At 38.9% G+C, this 23729-nt stretch overlaps 3 protein-coding genes across 3 annotated transcripts; 2 read left to right on the top strand and 1 right to left on the bottom strand.

The window, feature by feature from the left end:
* Nucleotides 1-4055: 4055 nt before the first annotated feature.
* LOC116255282 (TMV resistance protein N-like) lies at nt 4056-7147 on the bottom strand. The gene is made up of 2 exons (XM_031631057.2): nt 6636-7147; nt 4056-5243 (listed from the first exon to the last, which is right to left on the bottom strand). The coding sequence occupies exons 1-2, from the start codon at nt 7121-7123 to the stop codon at nt 4487-4489; spliced, it is 1245 nt and encodes a 414-aa protein (XP_031486917.1). The 5' UTR covers nt 7124-7147; the 3' UTR covers nt 4056-4486.
* A 2788-nt stretch (nt 7148-9935) lies between these two features.
* LOC116255281 (disease resistance protein TAO1-like) lies at nt 9936-14903 on the top strand. The gene is made up of 4 exons (XM_050078102.1): nt 9936-10291; nt 12941-13066; nt 13114-13442; nt 13990-14903. The coding sequence occupies exons 1-4, from the start codon at nt 9936-9938 to the stop codon at nt 14901-14903; spliced, it is 1725 nt and encodes a 574-aa protein (XP_049934059.1).
* Nucleotides 14904-15152: 249 nt separating this feature from the next.
* LOC116254628 (disease resistance protein RPV1-like) lies at nt 15153-22214 on the top strand. Its single transcript, XM_031630138.2, has 4 exons — nt 15153-16094; nt 17644-18727; nt 18834-19127; nt 19227-22214. The coding sequence occupies exons 1-4, from the start codon at nt 15604-15606 to the stop codon at nt 22098-22100; spliced, it is 4743 nt and encodes a 1580-aa protein (XP_031485998.1). The 5' UTR covers nt 15153-15603; the 3' UTR covers nt 22101-22214.
* The last annotated feature ends 1515 nt before the right edge of the window (nt 22215-23729 follow it).

Raw genomic sequence — 23729 nt, 5'->3', positions numbered from 1 at the left:
TCGTGAAGGATCACACCTTCACTTTTCAGGATTTCTGGCCAAACTTCCTGGATTTCCGCTACAAACACCAGATCCCCCTCTCTCTCTCTCTCTCTCTCTATATATATATATATATATATATATATATATATATATATATATTAATGGATCCAATACAACCACTTATCGGGCTTTATGTTTCGGTTCAAACTCGGATCTGATGTCTTGTTGAAACCCAAAGTGGGTTCGACTCTAATCCTTGTTGGGTTTTGGACATAAAAACCGTATGCAAGATCCAGACCTTGTTAGCAGTTGTATATATTTTCTTTAACTGACCCGAAACATGGACCTTAGATGAGGTTTAGTATGAAGTGAAACCTGCCCATTCCGATTCAGAGAATAATGTGCTGATCGTCATTTACAGGGGCTTTGGTGAGCAAACAAGAAAGAAAGGGAGGAGTTGCGTGGGGGGTTTTTCAATTTAAGGACTCAGCGTTGGTTATAAATCATCCCCACACCCCCACAAGAAATCTCTCATTTCCAAATTATTTTATTCCCTGTCATATGTATTTTTTAAGGGGAGAGTACCATTCTCCATAATCCTAAAATAATGTTACATTTTCTCTTTTTGAATTTCCTAAAATAAGAATCTGTTTTTTTTAAAACGATTAAAATAAAAGTCTCCCGCTTATTTTAAGGACATAATTATTTTTTTTTTATACCTTGCATCCCAAAAGTAAAAATTCCTGCCCACCAACAAAGAAAACAGAAATCACATTCAACTATTTATGGCATAATATGAATATTTTACATTTATCCTCTTCACTGCATATATATATATATATATATATATATATATATATATATATATACACGCCTATATATCTATCACTGCAAAATCAGACATTCAGTTTTCTTCTTTTGGATTCATGACTAAAGCTGCCCTTCTATAAAACACAAAAAAGTAGAAACAAAAATTTAGGCGTTTATTGAAATTGAATTTGAGTTAGCTGAGAATTAACTTTAATGGTTTGTCTCTTGGCCCGAAGGCAATAAGACATTATTGACATTGTTCTTGTGTTTTAACTTGAGAAAATTTACATGAAGGGACAACTTGAATTTTGGCGTCACAAACATGAATCTAGGGATGTAAATTGATCGGATATATGGGGTTGCTGATCTAATTTTAAATCCATTTATCCGTCGGGCCACTTGATAAAGAAATTTGGATCCGATCACTCATCAAATTTAGATCCATATGTAGTTTATTCGGGCCAGGTTGAGTTCGAAGTCCAACTGGGATCCGACAAAGTCCCGAACCAGTTCCATATAAAAATCTTGGAACTTATGCTTATCATCCGGTTTTATATATAACAAGGTTGTAGTTCGAGTACATGGAATCTAATTAGTCGAATTCAGTAAAAGCTGGATCCAACCTGAATCTGGATCACCTTTTACAACCTTTTTAGTTGGCAGCTGCGATATACTCAGCAAAAAATCTATGATCGTGTTTTTTGGTTAAAAGAAAAAGAAAAAGAAAGGAGCATAGTATGATTGGATGATCACCTTCAATGGTGAAGTGGAAGTCATTATGGTGAGGAAAGAATGTCAGCTTCAATTTAGCTGTAGAGAGAGAGAGAGAGAGAGAGAGCTGAATTTAATATTGGATCCAGTTCAGTGGGATTCCAACTTGGTATCAACTACCAAATACTATTATACGGAGTTTAACTGTGAACTACTGAATTAAATAATTTAAATGCTTAATGAGCATCCCATCTGACTCTCAATTTGATAAATGTGATTTCAGACTTTAGAATGCATGATTCTGAGCTGGGAAACAAGTACACATACATATATAAAATAAATATGCATATACCGAGAGAAAGGAAGAGATACAAGTCTTATCCTTGAGAAATTGGCAAGGGAAGATCGTATAACATCTTGAATATACAAAAAATGAAAATGGTAGACACTGCTTACCGTCCACGTACATTATAAATAAAATACATGAAGAAACAGTAAAAATACAAATAGCATAAGAGAAATAGAAAAGGTGATTTTTATCTGGGAAACGGTGTGACCTTTTTCTTGAAAGTATAATATTGTCCTTTTTAGTATTTTATTATTCTCTTTCAAGAGTCTTCCAACAACATCAGGATATTATACACCTGTGTTATAATGCTGGATATTTCAGTGGAATTCGTATACAAGTCGATGTCTGTTGCAGTTCTTTGTTTCTTTCTGTTGTAAATGAGAGAGGGCGAGATCAATATCAAATCAGCATCATAAGGAATGTGCAAGTTGGCAAAGAGGGGAAGGGAGAGAATTGTCAAGCCAGCATCATTATAAGGAATGTGCTAGTTAATAATGTTGGCGGTGATCACTAATGTTGGCGTTGATCACTAGCTGAGTCGCAATTTTTTTTTTGTGGCATTTAATTTGTTTAGGGCACTTATATGTATAACAATCAAATACATAACAATCAAATATATCAAAATATTAACATATATATTAAACTAATTTTGTGAAGCTGGTGTGAACAACTGTCCACACTAGCCACCATGTGGCTCCGCCACTGGCGATGATCTTATAGCACACTCTGCAGCTGCTGTAATAATTCCTCCAGCCTTTCTCTCTCTCTACCCCACACACCAAATGTGGGGTTAGGTGGCATTTAGTAGCCATGTCTTGGAGGGTACCATCTTGAAAGTATTGAGTAGTGTTGATCTTGGAATTAAGGTGCCATTGTGCAGGCCTATGATGTGAAATGACCAAAATACCCTTGACTAAAGGAAAAGAAAAACATTTTAGGAGCATAAAAATGGGTTATGAAAAAGCGAAAAAGTCTATAATAAACATTACTTTGTAAAAAATTTCAAAATGCTGCAACCTTCTTTTTTCCTTTGATATATACTCGTGCGTTCACAGTGTACACACGACTCGGTCTCCTCTCATCTATCTTTGCTTCTCTCCACACACACACACATACGCACTTATGCATAAACACACACATATATGTAGGGAAAGAGAGAGAGAGAGAGATCATGTGAGTCTATCTCTAGGAAATTTAACAAAATAATAGATTGATAAGGAGAAGCTTCTGTTGTATAAGTTCCGAATGCAAATTTTCTCAGGCCCTACGGTGATGAAACTGCAGATTCGAATCCAAATCCTGATTAGTAATTGGATGTGAATTCCTTTGGGGGATATCATGTTTGAGATGCCTTGGGTACCCTTAATCCCTCAGAAGACGGAGTCCTTTTTCCAAAAATAATTTTGGCAGATCATTTTCTTTAAATGTTTTGATATCTTTAAAAGTCGGCCACATTCTTCTCGTCTCTCAAAAAGGTTGAGATTGATAATCTCATGGTTCAGGATTCCCCTTAAATCAATTCACATTCAAGAAGATGTTGACGTGCCACATGTTGTTCAGAATGTAGTAAAGGAGAGGGGCTAGCTAGCCAGCTAGTGGGCTCAACTAGGTCAAGTTTGTAGCCCATTGCTGATTCCAAAATCTCAAAGTTTCAATCTGAAAAAGACCCACAAAATGATTCAACTTTTAAGTTCTTGATTTAGACAAGTTGGAGTCACTCACATGTGAAATCAATGAAAATTTTTTCATTCAATTTGGTCTGCGGGGAAACAAAATGGGCTATGAGAAAGTTTTACATCCATCAAATGCAATAGCCAGAAGAAAGATTCACCCATCTACATGAGAGAGAGAGAGAGAGAGAGAGAGAGGTTCTGGAGAAAACTTGATGGAGTTAACATTAAAAATTTATATACAGACAACCAAATTCAAATGATGCTTTGATTACGATAAAATCTTTGGAATCTAATACATATGATGAAAGCTCGACAGAGTTTGAGCACCTTGAACAATTTCTTGTAAGTAATTTAACAGAGATCCACTTAATCAATATTAACAGATAATTTAACTAAAGAAAGAGTTAGATTTGAATATCGCATCATTAATCAAGTCGAATGAAGCTTTAGTAAGCAATCAGCAAGCAACATGCTCACAAAGGAAACCTAACCAAGCAAACATAACATTGCATTACTACTTAGAGAATAGGCTACTACTGTTCTCAAAAATATTGCTTACAGAAGAAAACAACACTTGCATCAAACGACCTACAAAGACTCATCAAGCTCACCTATTTGAACTGCTTCACTTTCCTAAGCGTTCCCACTCAGGACACCACGCTCCATATACTTTACACACTCAAAACAAGAAGCAAAGCCCACACCCCATAATATGTATGTATATACACTGGTAGAACCCAAACAAGGGACTGTAGAACCCTTCACAAAATCTGCAATGAAACCACATCAATTGTTTCATTTAGGATAAACTAGGGTTGTTTGGCAGCACAACACTTTATTAGTCTGTTTCAAAGATTAGGCCACAGCCAAGATTGGTGCTACAGTTCCATAAATCTGTCCTAAAGAATTAAGACAGATTTATTATGAGACACTGACACAGCGTCGTGCTGTCAAACAACTCTTAATACCTCTTGAAGCGCATCCGAGCTTCTTCTTGATCTTGTCCGGGACGAAGGGATGCATGAAAAGTGTTGAAACCTTCTTCTTCTTCTCGTTCTTGTTGGGGATAGTTCCTTTGACGTTGAAAATGATGATCTGTTCCTTGATAGTGGTACCGGCCATGATGCGGTGATGAGGATTCGTTGATCCATCTCAATCCCTGGGCATCATACTTTCTATCTACGCGATGCGCTTCCAGAATCTGCACATCCCTTGCGGTGATCACGATTCTCGTTCCTTCACCAAACCAGTCGCGTCCACCGGCTAATGCTCTCAACTGCTCTCTGTCGTCAACATCATCAAGAATAGCAAGTATCCTCTTGTGACGAAATCGCCTTTCGATCTCGTTGATCCCCGCACGGGAGCTATATGTTTCTTCCTCGTTATCTTCTAATGCTGGAGAAATGAACTCTCGTTGTAATTTGTGCAGCCCATCGTTTCTGGCTTTGTCTTTGATCCCCCTTATGATGATAACTTCATCAAACCTACCGGAGAGTCCGCCGAGTAGCTCACTTGCGACTGTTGTCTTCCCCACCGCTCCCATCCCATAAATTCCGATCATTTTAACGCCTCCTTCCTCAAGACTTAGAAGTTCTGAGACGTCTCGGACAGGGGAGTCGAAATTTCTTTCAGGACGATCTACAAAACGCAACTGATTATCTCTGCACCCGCTCACTCTTTCCACGATGTCTTGTATCACTTGTCTCTCCCTACTCAACCTGCCAAACAAAAAGAATAATAGGACGGACCTTATAATATATATCAATTAAGCTTTCTCCTCTTTCAAAATTATGAAATAACTAAAATATACATAGTAAATATAGGTATTTAAAGTTGATAACGAGTTTTGGCAAATACACATACTATAATTTAAAATTAATGAATAGAGGACACCAAACATAGATCCATCTGATGAAAAGTTGAGAAAAAAACAAGGAGAAAAGGATGATGATTATTTTCTCTTTGTTTTTCTCACGGGTCTTTTAACGTAGCCGTTAAAATTTTTGATTTAAGACGTCTACATGGATTTAGGGTTCAATCTTCAGATCCAAGGTAACCCATCTTTTCCAATGGAATTGGAATCTGACATATACATATTAGGATAGATAGGCTTGATACTAATTAAATGATCACTTCGTAAATGCTAAATTTGACTGATGGATTCGACTTTAGAATTCTAAAGAATTTCGTTATTTGCGGACGAACTTCATCGTATATTTACATCTATGAAATATATATACAATAGATCAGCGAGTATTAATAGACAACTTATCTCCGATCTATGATCTTACTGTCAGATTTAATAAGGGACAAATCTTGATTATTAATCCACGATTCTAGCAAAGTTTGAAGTTAAGAATTGCAGAAGCTCAAGACAAATTAAAGCTTCAAGCTAAACAGGAGCCAAAATATGTGTGTACCTTGAGATTCATAAATCTCAAGTCCACATGTCAAGCTAGAAGCCGCGCGGAGGAGCGTACTTTGATCACTTGAGATTCATGAATTTCAAGAAGTTTACAAATTTATCGTGTAGTTCTTTCACATTTCAAACAAAAGATTTCATATGCTGCAAGAAATAAAGGATATAAAAATTCTAAGAACACCAATCTCAAACAAATCGAATGCCTTTTTCTTAATCTGAGATGCTGATCAGGATATGAGATATTCACCAGTTTGATTCAGATCAGAAGGCCCACAATCAAACTAAGGTCCTTAGTTTGATCCATAAACTTTATCATACTAAAATCTTTGGTTCGATGAACCATAAATTCTCACTTTTATCATACTAAAATCTTTGGTTCGATGAACCATAATTTTTTTTTTCTCTCTCTACTGTATTTAGGGGACCTCTTGTCCCTAATTTTTGTATGTAGGGGACTTTGTCTTCAAAATTTGATATACATTTCCATTTTATCGGCTCTTTATCTCTCTTTCTTTTCTGGTTACTGGAAAAGACGAAGGAAGAGAGAGATATCAATATCAGTACAAGATATAATCATATAAGCAAGTAAAGAAACAGAAACCATGAGACAAGCAAGTGAAGAAACAAAAAACATCAACAGTGGGAGAGAAGGAGAGATCTTGAGGGAAAGAAAGAGAGAGAGACGTACTGGTGATTAACATGGAAACCTTTAAGTTTACCAACTGTGGCCATCGCATGCATCCATTCCTCAACAGCTTCATAGGTGTGATTCTGTTTATGTTTGGTGAAAGCAAACTCGAAAGGGCCACTCTGATTGCGCACGTCGTAAGAGTCGACATTGTAGAAGACGGGGATGATCTCCGTATTAGCCCGAAACATGGCTGCCAGTCCGTTCAAACACCGATCTGAATTCGCATATCGACTGGATATGACGACCACGCAGCACCTTGACTCCTGTGCTGCTTTCAGGAGCTTCTCGTTGTTCACTCCCGCCACCATCTCTCCATCGTCCTTGAAAGTGCGGATTCCTGCATCCCTGAGAGCTGTGTAGAGGTGGCCCCCGAAGCCTTGGCCGATATCTTCTTCCCTGAAACTCAGAAACGCTTCGTATTCCCTGGAAGAGGACGCCAAGGAAGAGGAGGGAACGAACGACGTTGAACTCGAAGAAGCGCCCATGGCCGATCGCACCCAGATTGTTTTTGCGGGAGAAGGAATTGGATCCGAGACTGACATCAGAGGAGGAGGAACCACATGATCATGAATACATCAATCACCAGTTCACCATGTATATATGGTGCATAAAAGATGATTTCCAATAAAACTTCGGCAAGCCACGCCCAACGTTTTGGCAGCGATAACAAGTAGCACCCACAGATTTCTTCATCCCTTAGTCTGAATCCTTCAATTATGATGGAACGTCACAATGGAACGTTGTCCAGTATCGCGTCACAAACTATTTACAGTCAGGTGTTGGTGAGATGCGCTTATCGGTGGCACCAATCGAAACCTTATCCACCGGCCCTACGCCCATCTTAAAAATGATGCCCACCATAAGGAACCTGTTATCGGTTGCCGACCGATACATATGTTACCCAACTCACTCATTAAAACCATCCGTTCTATTATGATGAACATTTAAGACAAAAACAATGAAAAAATTATGTAAACTAAATCACCTTTTTCTCAAGACATGGAGAAACTAAATCACTTTCATATCCATGTCTTTCTCTCAACTGTTCACCAGAATCGATTAAATGACTCAACTATATATATATATATATATATATATATATATATATATATATATATATATATAAGTGAATGATAATTTTGGCTATCTAGAGTCTCTTTGCTTGACCTTCCATTCTGTATTGCAGCACAGGTTTATTTGCTGCAAAACAAGGTTAAATAGACCTCTTTAAAGCCCCAAAAGCTGCCATCCCAATTTGCACCTCTCACAAGAAAGATGACTCTTCAGTTTTATCTAAATCATTTTTTTGAATGCACCCATCAATGTATTTTGTCAACTCCCTTTTCATGACAAAGTTGTAACCTCCTCTTTAATACATTTAATTTACCTATAACTGCTTGATTATGCCTTAATGGTAGGTTTAACAAGGCCAACTATTATATTGAGTATATCTGTTTATATATATGAATATATGCATCTCTACAACCATATTCAATTGCATATAATTAAAAATGATAGGCTTTTACAGCCTACTTGAGAAGTACTCAAGGACCCAATTAGTTTTTGGTCCAAGTATCCTGCCCTCGCTTAATATGAGCTGATTTTTAATTCTTTGATATGCAATCATCCCATGCATGAATTCTTTTCCTTGATTAGAAAGGATCAAATTTCTCAGTCAGAACTCAATATTGGATATAATGGGAGCCAATATTGGATATAATGAGTGAGCAAATTTTTCCTTACCACTCAAAAGAGAGCCGGAACTTTTACCAAACTCTTTCTTCTCCTTAAGTAGATGGTTGCTTTCAGTGTCTTAGGATGCTACCCCATTGTGCTTCAACTTCTACATGACAAAGAAGTCGACATATTGATGTTTCGAAAAGAAGAATTGACCACCTACCAGCACCCACCCTGCCATTGCACCAACCTTCAAATGACTCAATATTGAATATTGCTTATGTAATTTAAAACAGATAACTGGATGTCCCTTTTGTATGAAATTTCAATCTTTATCAAACACCAAATTCAATATTGCCTTTAGATGACGGCAGTTCTGGTGATTTCTTCAGCTCGGTTCCGTATTAAATATTTTTAGGCAAATATTTTTGGGCAGTGGATTAATTGGGCGTTAAGAAACGGCCGTGCGTGACATCGCAATTTCTTTTTAAACTGATATTTGGATCTGAATCTGGATCTTGATGGGTATGCTCCATCCATGATGGCCACCGACCGACCGACGTTGTAAATTCATCAACACCATATCGGTTATCACTTATCATCCTACTTCTGATTCCTTTAAACAAAAATTAACATTAAATAAATTTTAAATGAAAAATGGAAATGATACCAAATTTATGTTGTCAAGATCCGATGTTGTTCGAAACAGTTTATTTATCGTTATCTTAATAATCCGATATATTTGATTATTTACATACAAAAGTGCCCTTAAAAACATTAAAGTTATTAAATTAGTGCTCCTTCTGACTAAAATTAAATTTTGGCTCCACCAGTTGATTGGAAATCGCACTTATTAAGTTTGTTATTCACGTAGCTCTTAACATTGTTCTTCCGTACAGCTAAAAGGAACGTTTGATGGGATGATTAATTCGCAAAGGTTTGAAGCAGCTGACACACTTTTCCAACGAGAGGCTTTTCGGTCGATTTGAAAGTAGAAAATTTTTTGCGTTACTTGAAGCAAAGCTTATTCTGATGAATATTGTCTCTGTTTCATACACTGTCCTCATAAAAGTTGTACAGGATTTGTTCAACTGATAGCTAAAAAGCTAGAAATTTTGTATAGGTTTTTGGTAAAAAAGAAAAAAATCTCAACAGTTTACACGCGGAAGAATATCCAATTTGAGAATTTTAGCCATCAGAAGTTGAGTTTGAGATCTACCTTGGTTCATTTGACAAAAACCGGTAGAGAAAAACTGTGGGTTTCTTGGTTTTTTATTCACGCCATCCATTATTAATATTGAAACCGAGGGAGAGTAGGTGATCATGACAAGGTCCTTCATCCTTCTCCCCCTTTCCACTGAAATTTCCTCTGCAATTTTCAGCGTCCCACTTATCTAGGTTTGATCTTCCTTCTTCTCCCAGCTGAAACATCTTTTTTAAAATCGATACAACCTTAGGAAGAGTGGAAGAGTTTAGCCATGGCCGCTTCTTCTAATTCAGCATTGGTTCCATCCTCCTCCATCTCTTCTGTTGGCTCTTTCACATACGAAGTATTTTTGAGTTTGAGGGGAAAAGACACCCAACAAAGCTTCATAGGGCACCTCTCCAAGGCTCTCGATGATGCAGGAATCCATACATTCATTGATGATGAACGATGAAAAAATGAAGTCCGGAGAGAAAATTGACAAAAGGCTTCTCGAAGTAATAAAAGAGTCGAGGTACTGTGTGGTCATCTTGTCAAAAGGATATGCAGATTCTAAGTCGTGTTTGATGGAACTGGCCACCATGTTTGAGCACAAGAAGGAGATCATCCCCATCTTTTACCATGTCGAGCCGTCTGATGTGCTCCATCAAAGGGACCCTTTTGAGATGGCATTCAAAAACCATCAAGTGAGTTCGAGTTCTGCAGATGTTGACGAATGGAGAACTGCAATGACTAAAGTTGGTCAACTTAAAGGCTTCACTATTAGTCACCAGTAAGTTTCTCTCTCCCTTCCCCACTTTGCCTTTTCAAAAAAAACAGGAAGTAAAAGGCAAACTTTGCATTTGGACCTACATGTTTGTAGTGTAACAGAGATTTTACATGCACAATTCTTAAATTCCCCAGTTGCCTAGAACCATGGAATATTTTAAGTTGGGTATAACTTCAAATCAAACTCTCGGGTAATAGATCTCATAAAATCAGATTGCCACTAAAATTTTTGTTGTTCATCACTACTCAATATCATGAATCTTTTGATTGGTGTATGAATTATGCTATAACTTTTTACCTTTTCCTTTTCCTTCACTCTTTTTCTCTTTCTCTCCATTCGTCTTGTGCAAGGAGATGTTCATTTTGCTATTTGTCTTTTTTTTCTTTTTTGTCATTCCCCCAACTTGTCTATTTCTTGGGGCCGTGTTTGGAGGTTGTGGCTCATTTCAGCTTGATGGCATATTTGAAAGGAGCGCAACAACAGGGTCTTCGGGGCACCTTCTCTTCGCCGGAGTCTGTGGCTCGTCTTGTGCAGGGAGATGTTCATTTTGCCATTCAGTTGCGGCGTTGTCCTCTTTCTGCGACTGGGAGATGATGTTGTTCTGTCCTTCCACTCTCTTTCCACCCCTCCTATTTTGTTTTTCTGTAAGTTGTATTCATCTATTGCTTTTGTCTTGCAGTTAATTACTGTAACTAGGGGACTTCTTGTCCTCAATTTTTGTATCTTGGGGACTTCTTGTCCCCTAATTTTGATATACATTCCCATGTTATCGGCTCTCTCTCTCTTTCTCTCTCCTGAAATGCTGGTGAAACATCAAATTCTTTGAGAATTCCAAGAGTTACAATTTCTGAAATTATAGCTAATGAAATGGCATATTCACTAATCAAAATTCAAAAGAAAAATCACAACAAATTAAAGTTTTTATGGAATGACACAAATTTTGTGCAATTACATTCCACCGATCGGCAACAAATCCTCTCCATTGCAGCCAACAAATAACACAACATTTTAAATGTAATTGTTGGAAAACGCTTTAGTGTTGATGCTGGCAGTCTGGGATATGAAGATCTTACTCTCCGTCTATATCCTCCATTTCCCCTTTTTCTTCTTCTTTTTACTTCTCTCATTCATCGTTGTCACTATTTGCCTAGGGGGAAGCGTAGGAAACCCATAATAAGACAATTGTAATGACCATCAAATTTGGTAAGCACTTTGAAAGATTTGTCTGACTTTGACTTGAATAAGTTAAGTGACTTTTAGTATCAACAACCTTTCAATGAAAATTCCAATGACCATCCATTCCCTTCTTTCATAAAGCATCTATGCCTCTGCTATCACTATTCTACTCCTTCTTAGCCACCTGGAAAGTCCTAAGTAGTAGATACTATTTTCTCAACCAATTGCAAATGTCAAGAGATCGGAGAATACAGACAGAGGAATCTAAAGAAAAGGAAACATGGACGATGAAAGAGGAATTGGGACTGGCGGGGGAATGTCATCAATGTCATCAAGCACACCATAAACAGGGTTCCCCCTTTCGCAAGGTTGTGGCAAAACTAGGGAAGCTATGAAAGGCATCAAAAGGCCCACAGTATAATTCTGATTGATTCTTCATTCCATTAATGATAGTGATCAGTACTTTGAACAATTTAGAGTGGTAATCAGATTGATTCTTCTTTCCATTGATTCTTCTTTCCATTAATGATAGTACAAAGTTTAAATTAAACTCTCGGGTATTAGATCTAACATAATGAAAATGCCACTAAAAGTTTTGTTGTTCATCACTACTCTATGTACACGTGTGTGTGTGTGTGTGAGAGAGAGAGAGAGAGAGAGAGAGGGAGGAAAAAAAAACGTTAAAAATAAAAAAAGTGCGAAAAATATGATTTTCCATTTTTATTATTTTTTCCTTTTTTCACTTTTTTCTTTTTCCTCTTTTTTCATTTTATTCATTTTCACATTTTTTAATGTCAAACTGTTCTTTTTCATTTTTATAATTTTTATTTGCTCCAAATCTACTTATTTTTTAATGTTTGTGATATTAGTTTCTTATTAATTTATTTTTTTGCATTTTATATATTTTTTTATTTTTTAGCAATTTACCTTTTTTTTTTTGAGCTCACCGTATTATACTCGAAAAAAATTAAAACGGAATTTTTTTGTGTGACTTTGATTTAAACCCAAATCCAAGTAAAAGTGATCAAATCAAGTCTCAAATTGCACTACTAGCAAGCTAGATAGTTGAGCCCAAAACAAAACTAGAGATGTCAATGGGATGATATTTTCTAATTAACAGTTCAAATTTTGCTGTAAGTAGTTGCTTGAATACATAAAAAATCAAACCCGCAATTCTGTAGAAATAGGCAGCTGAGATGGAAAAGCTACCAAAACTAGAAAAATTTGTTGTTAGCTTTAAAAAACTTACATTTCTTTTTTATATTATTCATTTATTTTCTGAATTCGGAAGAACAAAAAAAGTAACCGCATATATAACATGACATTCACTCCCCGCCTTCTCGTTTTGTTTTTAAATGTTGGCAGATCAAATTAGAAAGAGGTAGAACTGATACAAGAAATTGTGGAAAGGGTAGGTGAGCACAGTGATAATGTAATGTTGCCTGTGGGAGAGCATCTTGTGGGAATCCACTACAGGGTTGAAGAAGTAATGGAATTGCTAAGTATTGAGGAAGGAGGCATTAAAATGGTTGGGATTTATGGGATGGGAGGCGTGGGCAAGACAACACTCGCAAAGGAAATACATAACAGACTCCAGGACAGGTTTGAAAAAGCTATAAGCCTATAATCATAGATGGTGTCAAGGACAGAAAAGATGGGCTGCGCAAATTGCAGGACGAATTTATTTCTGAGGTGTTCAAAGATGGAAGCAAAAAAATACGCAACCCCAATGAGGGGTCTGCGGAGATAAAAAGGAGATTTCTTGGCAAGAGGGTGCTTGCTGTTCTTGATGATGTTGACCATGGGGATCAACTCAAAGCATTAGCTGGTGGCTGTGGCTGGTTTGGTGAAGGAACAAGGATTCTCATCACCACAAGGGATGTGCAGCTTCTGGATGCGCATCGTCATGTGGCTAAAAAGTACCAAGTCCATGAATTGAACAGCACAGAGTCACTTCTGTTGCATATCAAAGAAAAAGGTTAGTTTCAATTTATACTCATGTGTGGGACCATATTTCTGTTGCTTGCTTCATTGATGGAGAATTTCTTTCTTACCCAAAAAAAAAAAAAAAAAAAAGAATGGTGCTTCCATTGATGGACAGGTGTTCACTAACCTGAAGGTGCAGGACCTTCGTGGATGCAGTGCACTTACGAAGCTTCCTGATTTCTCTCGCTCCTTGAACCTAGAGAAACTATGCCTTGGAGGCTGCAGCAGTTTAACGGACATTCCTGAGTCCATTGGACATTCAACCAAACTGAAGATGAAAGACTTGGCAAGTTGTTATCATCTACACAGCTTGCCCAGTTCCATTGGAAGGTTGAGCAAACTTGAGCATTTAGGATTGTGCTGGTGTTCATCCCCGTCAAGATTGCCAAATTCCATTGAGAATTTGACCGAACTGAGGATGCTAGACGTGTCTCATTGTACATCTCTGTTGGCATTACCCAATTCCATCGAAAACTTCACTAGACTTGAGGAGTTATCACTATCATAGTTATCATTCTCAACATTGCCTCATTTCGTAGAGAATTTGACGAGACTTAGAAGTTTAGACACGTCCCATTGTGAATGCCTATCGGCTCCTCCTAATTCCATGGGAAAATTGACATGGCTTAAGAGGTTGAAGCTGGAAAATTGTGAATCTCTATTGGCATTGCCTGATTCTATTGGAAACCTGACCGAACTTGAGGAGTTAGTATTGTTCGAATGTACATCCTTGTCAACACTGCCTGATTCCATTGAAAATTTGACTAGACTGAAGGATTTAAATGTGTGCGGTTGTGAATCTCTATCGGCATTGCCTGATTCCATTGAAAATTTGACTAGGCTGAGGATGTTAAATCCTGCTGGTTGTAAATCTCTATTGGCATTGCCTGATTCCTTTGGGAATTTGACAGGACTGAGGAGGTTAGATGTGCTTGTTTGTGAATCTTTATCGACATTGCCCTATTCAATCGAAAGGTTGTCTTTACTCGAGGAGTTACAAATAGGCTCATGCACATCCCTATCAACATTGCCCCATTCCATTGGGAATTTGACAGGACTCAAGAAGTTACACGTCTACGTATGTGGATGTCTATCAGCTCTTCCCAATTCCTTGGGTAGGTTGACGGCACTTCAGGAGGTAATACTTACCAAATGTCGATCTCTGTCAATGTTGCCTGATCCCATCGAAAACTTGATAGGACTTAAGAGCTTGCACCTATCCAACTGTACATCTCTAAAGGCATTGCCCGATCTCGTTGGAAACCTGAGCGAACTTGAGGAGTTAGTGTTGCGCAAATGTACATCCCTGCCAACACTGCCAGAATCCATTGGGAATTTGACCGGACTCTGTATAGATCAATGCAAGTTCTGTATAGATTGGCATGTAAAAGGAACCCTAATTTCGAGTATTTTCCCATTTCCTGATCATCCAATAGCATGGCACTTGATGTGATATTCGACTAGAATACTGCCGATTAATGGAACCCATTTACACTTGACTGATCAGATGTTTGTTAATTAGAAATCCAAACCAGGAGTTGGATTCAAATTACGCGGTAAAAAAGAATTGTGGATGCGTGACTTAGTAGTGCCGCCAAAACATTGGGCGTGACCTGCGAAAGTTTTCTTTGCCTTCTTACGCACACTATCCATCATCGATCGATGTAACCGATGGAGAGAGAGGTGATAGACCAAAAGCCCTGTTCTATCCTCCACATCGGCCGATTTAAGATCTCGGGTCTTCCAGCATCTCCTCCAACGACGAGGGGTTCCGCTATGGCTCCTTGTTCGAGTTCACGGGTTCTATCATCCTCCTCCTCCTCTTTTGGGGTGATCAAATACGAAATGTTTTTGAATTTTAGCGGAAAAGACACCCTCAAAGACTTCATCGCCGCCCCCCACGTCTCTTCCAGCCCCCCACGTCTCTTAAAGATGCAGGAATCTATTTCCCTGTTTTATTTTTTTTTATGATTTATCGTGCATAGCATCACTGATGTAAGAGGCGAAAAAGAGAGAGAGAGCCACATGGTTCCTTTTCCCTCATTGACCTGAAAATCCCTCTGCTATTCTCCACAAGCTATTTATGTCGCCTCTTCCTTATCCTACAGAAACATCTTTTTTGAAATTGATCTGTTCTAACGAGGGGATCTGCTATGGCTGCTTCTTCGATTTCAACATTGGTTCCATCCTCGAGCTCCTTCCTTTCTTTTGGCTCTTTCAAATATCAAGTTTTCCTGAGTTTCAGGGGAGTAGACACCCGCCAAGGGTTCACGTGGAACCTCTACAATTCTCTAAAAGATGCAGGAATATTTAAAACCTTTATAGATGAAGAGGATATCGAGGCTGGTCAGGAAATCGATGGAAGGCTTCTGGAAGCAATTGCAAATTCAAGGTATTGTGTGGTCATCCTGTCGAGCCGATATGCTGATTCTAAGGCGTGCTTGATGGAATTGGCAGCGATGTTTCGACTCAAGAAGGAGATCATCCCCGTCTTCTTCTACGTTGAGCCTTCCAACGTGAGCCATCAGAGTGGCCCTTTCGAAATGGCTTTCTCCACTCATCAAAAGTGTTCTAGAGATGTTGACGAATGGAGACAAGCAATGAGCAAAGTTGGTCAGCTTAAAGGTTTTCTTCTTAATCGTCAGTAAGTCTCTTCTTTCTCTCTCCGGTATTTGCCAGACAAGAGTAAGACCATTTGGGCTGCTCGATTTGGGTTGAATGAACGGTCATGATCATGGTGGAAATATGTCTTGGGCGGATGGAAGCAGATTACCTGTTTTAAACTTGTTTTGACGAAGAGCGAAAAAGAAAAACAAAAAAAATGAAAGCAAGGGGTCGAACCGTGCGTTCTCCCTCGCTCCTCTCTTCCCTCTCTACTGAAACCAAGGGTCGAGCTTGATCTCTCTTTCTCTCCTTCTCTATTAGTTCAGATGGAGAAGGCCGGACGTCACCGGAATCTGCCAAAAAACAAGAAGAAAGACAATGAACAGTGCTTCTTCTGGGCGTTCATTTTTCAGCCTAAAAGTCAGATATTTTAACCTTAAAATCACGATTTCTTACAGTGATTTAATTGCTAAACGTATCTAAAAGGGGGAAGCGATTGTTTTACAAGATAAAAATCAGATCTAGATGTGGGTTTGATGGATCAAAAGTGGTTTTTTCCTGTTTTTACCTTGCCTACTATATCTATGAAAAGCGAGTGATTTCTCTTGGGTTTTCCTTGGACTCTTGAGGTTTTATGTGCTTTCACTAGTTTAAAAGATTCTCTAGGATCCTCGGCATTCAATTGAACCAAAAACTGGTAGAAACCATTGGTTTTTGGTCGGAAAAGTAGACCTAAACCCCTGAAACCACCAGCGGCGTATGTGAATTTTGAGAGATTTTGGGCAAAAATTTGTCTTGCCTTTTGATCAGACTTTTCAATCTGACTTAATGTGATTAGATGTGTTTTAGTTCTTTTTTGATATTTCTCCCTGTTTTGATGTTTCTCCTTGTCTTTGTCTGCCAATTGAGGATTTGGTATTGGATTAATGGCCTCCGATTTCATGTGATCCACAGATATTAGATCGTGAGAATTCTGAAGTCTGTAGGTCCTATACCCAAAAGGGGCTCGGGGTCCATGACGGGAGGTCATGATGAGAGAGACATAGAGAAACCCTCTCCCATGGTACTCCATGGTTTGAGAGCCATGGAGGCCCAGGCCCAGGGTATGCATTTGGGAGAGAGAGAGAGAGAGAGAGAGAGAGAGAGGCTTCATCGCCATCAGACACAACTTATGAAGGTGCCTTGGATATAAGAACGATTCACCTCATGTGGTTCGCCTGGTATCGTTTGAATCCAAATTTAAGTCAAATTAATTAAGCAAAAAATGGTAATGGCTAGATAGCCCCCGAGTGATCAAAACTGGATATTTCAATCGGTTGAGATTAACTAGTTAGTTACCAATTGAATTTGGTCTCTAGTAGAATCCACTAACTAGTAATTATGTCCAACTTCCGTAGCAATAGACAAATAAGAGATTGAAGTACCCTTTATCAAAAGTTATTTGCTTTACTTTTGCCGAAGGTACAGATCTCTTATTGAGTACTTGCATTTTATTTAGTTGTTTTCGTAATTTAGAAGAAAAGAAAAGGGAAATTTGATTGTTCAGAATGACATTTATGCCTCCATTTCTTCTTATTTATATTTGACAGATCAAGTAAGAAAGAAGCACAAGTGATACAAGAAATTGTGAAAAGAGTAGGTGGGCACAGTGATAACGTAATGTTGCATGTGGCAGACCATCCTGTGGGAATGGACTCCCGGGTTGAAGAAGTAATGAAATTGCTAAGTATTGAGGAAGGAGGCGTTAAAATGGTTGGGATTTATGGGATGGGAGGCGTGGGCAAGACAACACTCGCAAAGGAAATACATAACAGACTCCAGGACAGGTTTGATAAAGCCATCTACATAGAAGGCATCAGGGACGGAGTGAAGAAAGATGGGCTGGCCAAATTGCAGCAACAATTCATTTCCAAGGCATTTAAACATGGAACCTTAGATATATACAACTCTAGTGAGGGGATGGCTCAGATCAGAATGAGATTCCGTCACACAAGATTGCTTGCTATTCTTGATGATGTTGACCATAGGAATCAACTGAAAGCATTAGCTGGAGGATGCGACTGGTTTGGTGAAGGAACACGGATTCTCATCACCACTAGAGATCTGCATGTGCTGGATGCACATCGAGTAGAGAGAAAACATGAAGTACATGAATTGAATTACAGAGATTCACTACGGCTGTTCAGTTGGCATGCTTTCAACAATGAAAAACCCACTGAGGAATACGCGGAGATATCTGAGCAAGTTGCCGGAGCTGCAGGGGGACTTCCGCTAGCACTCGAGGTGCTTGGCTCATCGTTGATTGGAAAGAACAATAAAAGAATATGGCAGGAAGTGGTAACAAAGTTGAGGGGTCTTGCATATAATGATATCGACGGGTGCCTAAGAATAAGCTATGATGGGCTTGACCAGGAAGAAAAGAACATATTTTTGGACGTTGCTTGTTTCTTCATTGATGAGAAAAAAGAGCACATTATTGACATATTAAAAGGGTGTGACTTCAAAGCCCCAGAGTTAACAATCGATGCCCTTTCGCAAAAATGCCTTCTTGAGGTGGATGACCATGGGAAGCTACGTATGCATGATTTGTTACGAGACATGGGAAGAAATATTTCCTCTCGTAGCAGGCTATGGGACCAACAGCAAGTGTGGGATGTATTGGATGGACACGCGGTAAGAGAATGAGCCAATCTCTTTGTATGTACTTGTAATTCTCCTATGGTTAATTAAACTTGCACGAACTATTAGTTTGACAAATTTTAATGAAATCCATCATCAGGGGACTCCTGAAATTGAAGGCATAGTTTGTCGAAAGGTTCCTGAACGAGAAGAAGAAAATTTGGACGTGGAAGCATTCACTAATATGTCGAATCTAAGGCTTCTTCACTTAAATGACATCCACCTCATGGGTGACTTCAGCAAGATGGCCATCAGTTTGAGATCATTAGAATGGAAGTATTGCTCCATGAAAATGCTACCTGACAATTTCAACATCCAAAAGATTGGATTCTTAGACTTGTCAAGGAGCAACATTATTCAAGTCTGGAGTGATAGCTACATGTCAAAGAAAAAGGTTCGTCTTCAGAGTCATGTATAGTAGTACTGTATGTTAGTTTGTGTTTTTGATGGAGAATTTCTTTCTTATGAAAAGAAATCATGCTTTGATTGGCAGGTTTTCACTAATCTGAAGTCGCTTGACCTTAGTGAATGCAAAGAACTTGTGAAGCTTCCTGATTTTTCTTGTTCCTTGAAGCTAGAGAAGCTATACCTTCAGAACTGCTCCAAGTTGGTGTCGATTCCCGATTCCATTTGCCTTCTTAAGCATTTGGTTTACCTTAATATTTCAGGGTGCCAACTTATAAGGGAGCTGCCAAATGAAATTGGAAAATTAGAGAAGTTAATTGAGTTGTACCTTCATGGCACTAAGATCGATGCACTTCCTCATTCAATAAGGTCACTCCACAAGCTAGAGATATTGTCCCTAAATGGTTGCGAGAAGCTACAAATGCTACCAACTGTTGCCACAGCTTCAGGAGAAGTTGAGGGCCAGATTCTTGAAGAAGCGAGTCAATTAAGAGCATTGCTTGATTTTGTAGGAAACCTGAAAAACTTAAGCGAGCTTAGGCTATGCCAGAACATGTTGGAAAAGAATATTCCTGATCAGTCGGTGGAAAAATTAACAAATCTCGAGAAATTACAAGTGGGTGGAGAACTAAGAGAGTTGCCCAACGCTATCAGTAACCTGACCAAACTATGTGAGCTGGACCTGTCTGGTTCAAACATCGAACTGCTTCCTGAATCCATTGGTTTCCTGCAGAACTTGAAGATCCTTAATTTGGAGGACTGCAAAATGCTGAAATGCCTTCCTGAGTCAATCAGAAGTTTAACCAGACTTGAGGAGCTAAACTTGAGTCATTGTGACACTCTAAGGGTACTGCCAAGTTCTATTGGGGATCTGAGGAAACTGAGAGAGCTTGTTCTTGCATATGTTCCGATTGAAGAGCTCCCTAATTGCATACAGTTTCTCGAAAGTTTGACCCATTTGAATATTTCACACTGCGATAAGTTGGAAACTGTGCTACCATTATGGGAACTGAAAAGTCTTGAAAGATTGACAGTGGGTTCTATTCTTGAAGTTTGTGGCCAGGGTGTAGCTAACCTAGTGCAGATGAGTGCCAAGTCTCCCCATACTCAAGAGTGTAGGACGATCGATTATCTTTGCACTATAGAGCTGGCAGACTTGTGGTTCATATCAATTACGGTGGGGGATCAGAGAAGGGTGATCTTTTTGTTGGAGTTGAATTTCCAAGGACACACTGGACGAGAGTGGTTGAGTCTCATTTTCCCTAATGACTTCGTCGACCGTCAATACCAAAGCGAAGACTGGTCACCCGATCTGGGAGGAACATTGAGTACTGGAACACCTAATTTACATTGCGTACGCGTGATTGATTTATCTTACAGTGACATGGAAGAGCTCGACGAATCTATAGTGCATTTGCCGAATCTAAAGCAACTCTATCTGTCTGATTGTAAAAAGCTCAAGTGTCTGCCTATTTCTTTTGGATGTTTGACTAGGCTCGCGTTCCTATCTTTATGGGGTTGCGAGTCTCTTACGGCGTTGCCCGACTCCATTGGGGGCATGACAAATTTGTATTCTCTTTCACTCGGACGATCTGGCATTAAGGAGTTTCCTAGTACCATGAAGTCTCTCTGTGGCCTCTGTTTTTTGAACATAAACGCTTGCGTTAAGCTGAGTGGCGGCTTACCTTTATTGGACTTGGAAGGGTTGGAGATATTGGAGGTTGAAGTTGGATATGACATGGAAGGAGAGGAAGTCGATGAAGAAGTGCCGGATGACATGGTAGAGATGAGTGGATATTCTGAACAACTTCAACAGTTCAGGAGAATTCGTTTCATGGGATGTGGTGATACTCCTGATGATATGTTAGATCTATGGGAGTTGTCAATTACAACGGGGGATCACCAGGAGAGGGTTATCCGAGTGTGGGAATATGTTTGCTTCGCAGGTTTAAAGAAGTGGCAATGGCTTAGGCTCATTTTCCCTGAAGACTTTGATCGGGAACAAAGGGCTGCAAGTTGGGCCACATTGAGCAAGCAACTGGGCCAACACCTTGACCCTAACGCAGAAGTCCTTACTGCCACGCCCATGCTTCAATTATGTGAGATCGACATCCAAAGGCTTCCTGATACCATAGGATGTCTTCAGAGTTTGAGGATACTACGTTTACATGAGTGCAAACAGCTGACGTGCCTTCCCGAGTCCATTGGTTATCTGACCAGACTTGGAGCCTTAGAATTGCATGGTTGTACATCTCTGTTGACATTGCCCAATTCCGTTGGAAACTTGACCAAACTTGAGATGCTAGCATTAGTTTCCTGTACATCCCTAACGTTGTTGCCTAATTCTATCGGCAACTTGAAAAGATTGTGGTTGCTTAATCTCAGATATAGTAGCATTGAAGTGCTTCCTGATTCTTTTCCGCTGCTTGAGTCTCTCAAATGGTTGTATATCAGAGGATGTGATAGACTGCGAGGTCGCCTGCCTCTGTGGGAGATGAAATGTCTAGAGGTATTGGTCGTAGGAGGTGAAGGCAACCAAAAGGTTGAAGGTGATGATGAGATTGGGGAAGGCAGATTTTGTGAAATCCCGGATGGCATCACCCACTATTCTCAACAGGCTAATGAGTACAGGAGATTCCACCGCAGCAGCATCCAAGATGATCCAGACTACGTGAAACGAGAGTTGTCAATTTGGGTGGACGGCAGTCAGGAAAGGGAGATCAAACTAGTCGTGTTTCCTCCATGTGAAGGCAGGAAAGGCCAATCGTGGTTGAGGCACATTTTCCCTGATGACTTCACTCAATATGATACAAGGACAAGATCAGAAGCTTCTACGAGTCGTTCCTTTCCACTAGATACATCGGCTGCTACTGAAGCAATCGTTGCTGAGGAAAAAACAATGATCGGTTTGGAATCTGAGCCCCTTGTCAGTTTAACTACTTGGTATGACTTTCTTAATTAGTTGCTCAATCATTTGGGAAGATTGCTTTCTCTGAGACTAAGACTCATCACCTGTAAATACATGAGAGTTATCGGAAGAGTGCATGGAATTGGAATATCAATTCATTTCCTGTTATTCCCTCCTCTTCAGTCACTATTTGCCATATTTCTTAAATAATATTCTTACTATTGATGGCCCTGACTAATGAGGCAATTCATGTACTCATCTTTGCCTCATCATTACTGATTAGTTCCTCTTTGACATTTTCATAGTTAAGAAATACATCATTCCATGATTTTAACTACTGTTAGCAGCGGCGTTCCATGGTATGCCTAACAAAACCTTTGGAGCCTTGCTTATTCTATCAACTAGTAGACACTGTGCACATGGAAGCTACATATATGAGCTCTCCTACAATTTGAAACCATCTCTCCTTTGTCTCACAATAAGAAAGAGTTAAACACCCAAACTGACTTGGTGGATAGTTATACATTAGAGAAGGCCTAATTGCGCATTACATTTCCCTTTCCATATTTTTGAGTTTTTGGCAATTTAGAAGAAACAGTGACAAGGGGAAAGAAGAAGGTGAGGCCAGGAAGAAAAAAGAGGAGGCGGCAGCGGTAATCAATAATCCTCTCTTTCTTTCTCTGCAATTCGGCGACCGATCTTGTCAGCTTCTCGCCAGCTCACACTTCGTGCGCCCAGTACGATGAATAACAAAACAGCTTCTAGTTACTAAAAGAAAGAAACTGAAAATTAAAAAGACTAAAAGAACACTTTTTTATTAATTTCCTCAATTCTCCTTGACTCGTCTCAATAATGGAAGCTATATATATATATATATGAGCTTTCCTACAACTTGAAATAATCTCTCTTTGTCTCACTGAGTTAGCACCGAAACTGACTTGCTGGATATATTTATAGATTGGAGATTACATTTCCCTTTCTACAAAATTGAATTTTTGTCAAATGCAGACTTTGATATAAGAATTTATGCATCCGAATGAACTTTGATCATTTTCGGACAAGGAGTTGAATTTTTGAATAATAAAAAGTATGATAGAGCAAACATGTGCTAGTAGAAATTACGCAAAAAAACCATGTGTCACCCTCGGGAACTTTCCGACAGGTTGGACATAGTGATAGGGGCATAAATTCTTTACTACTTTAAATTATATCTGTTAATTAGAGACAAGCAGAACCATGTAAATAACTAAAATGTCCATGTGGTACTAATATATAAATATGCCATTTATGTAAAGATAGATCCAGCTGCACTTAAGTGTCAAATCTTTATTAAACCAGTTCTGTGCTTTCCTGATCACTTGGATCCCGCATTAAATTTTTACCCGATAGTGGCTTAGTTGGGTGCTAAGAAATGCCCCTCGATGAGATTCCAAAGGATTCAAGCAATGTTCTTTCTTTAAAAAAAAAAAAAAAAAACAAATAAGATGTGGATCTGGATCATGTTGGGTATACCTATTCTTGATGAGCAGTAGTCTTGTAAATCTCTGTATCAACCCCGTATATGTTTATCGCCCAAGTTTTCGTTCTTCTGATAAATTAATTTTAAAAGAGAAAGAAAAAATATAAACCGTTTACATGTCGGCAGGTGTTGTTCCTAACATTGATTAGCGCAATACCTGCCGA

This window comes from Nymphaea colorata, chromosome 5 (assembly GCF_008831285.2).
Source record: "Nymphaea colorata isolate Beijing-Zhang1983 chromosome 5, ASM883128v2, whole genome shotgun sequence".
NCBI classification, from domain to species: domain Eukaryota; kingdom Viridiplantae; phylum Streptophyta; class Magnoliopsida; order Nymphaeales; family Nymphaeaceae; genus Nymphaea; species Nymphaea colorata.
Note: the sequence above shows the minus strand (reverse complement) of the source record. Positions and strands in the feature narration are given on the sequence as shown.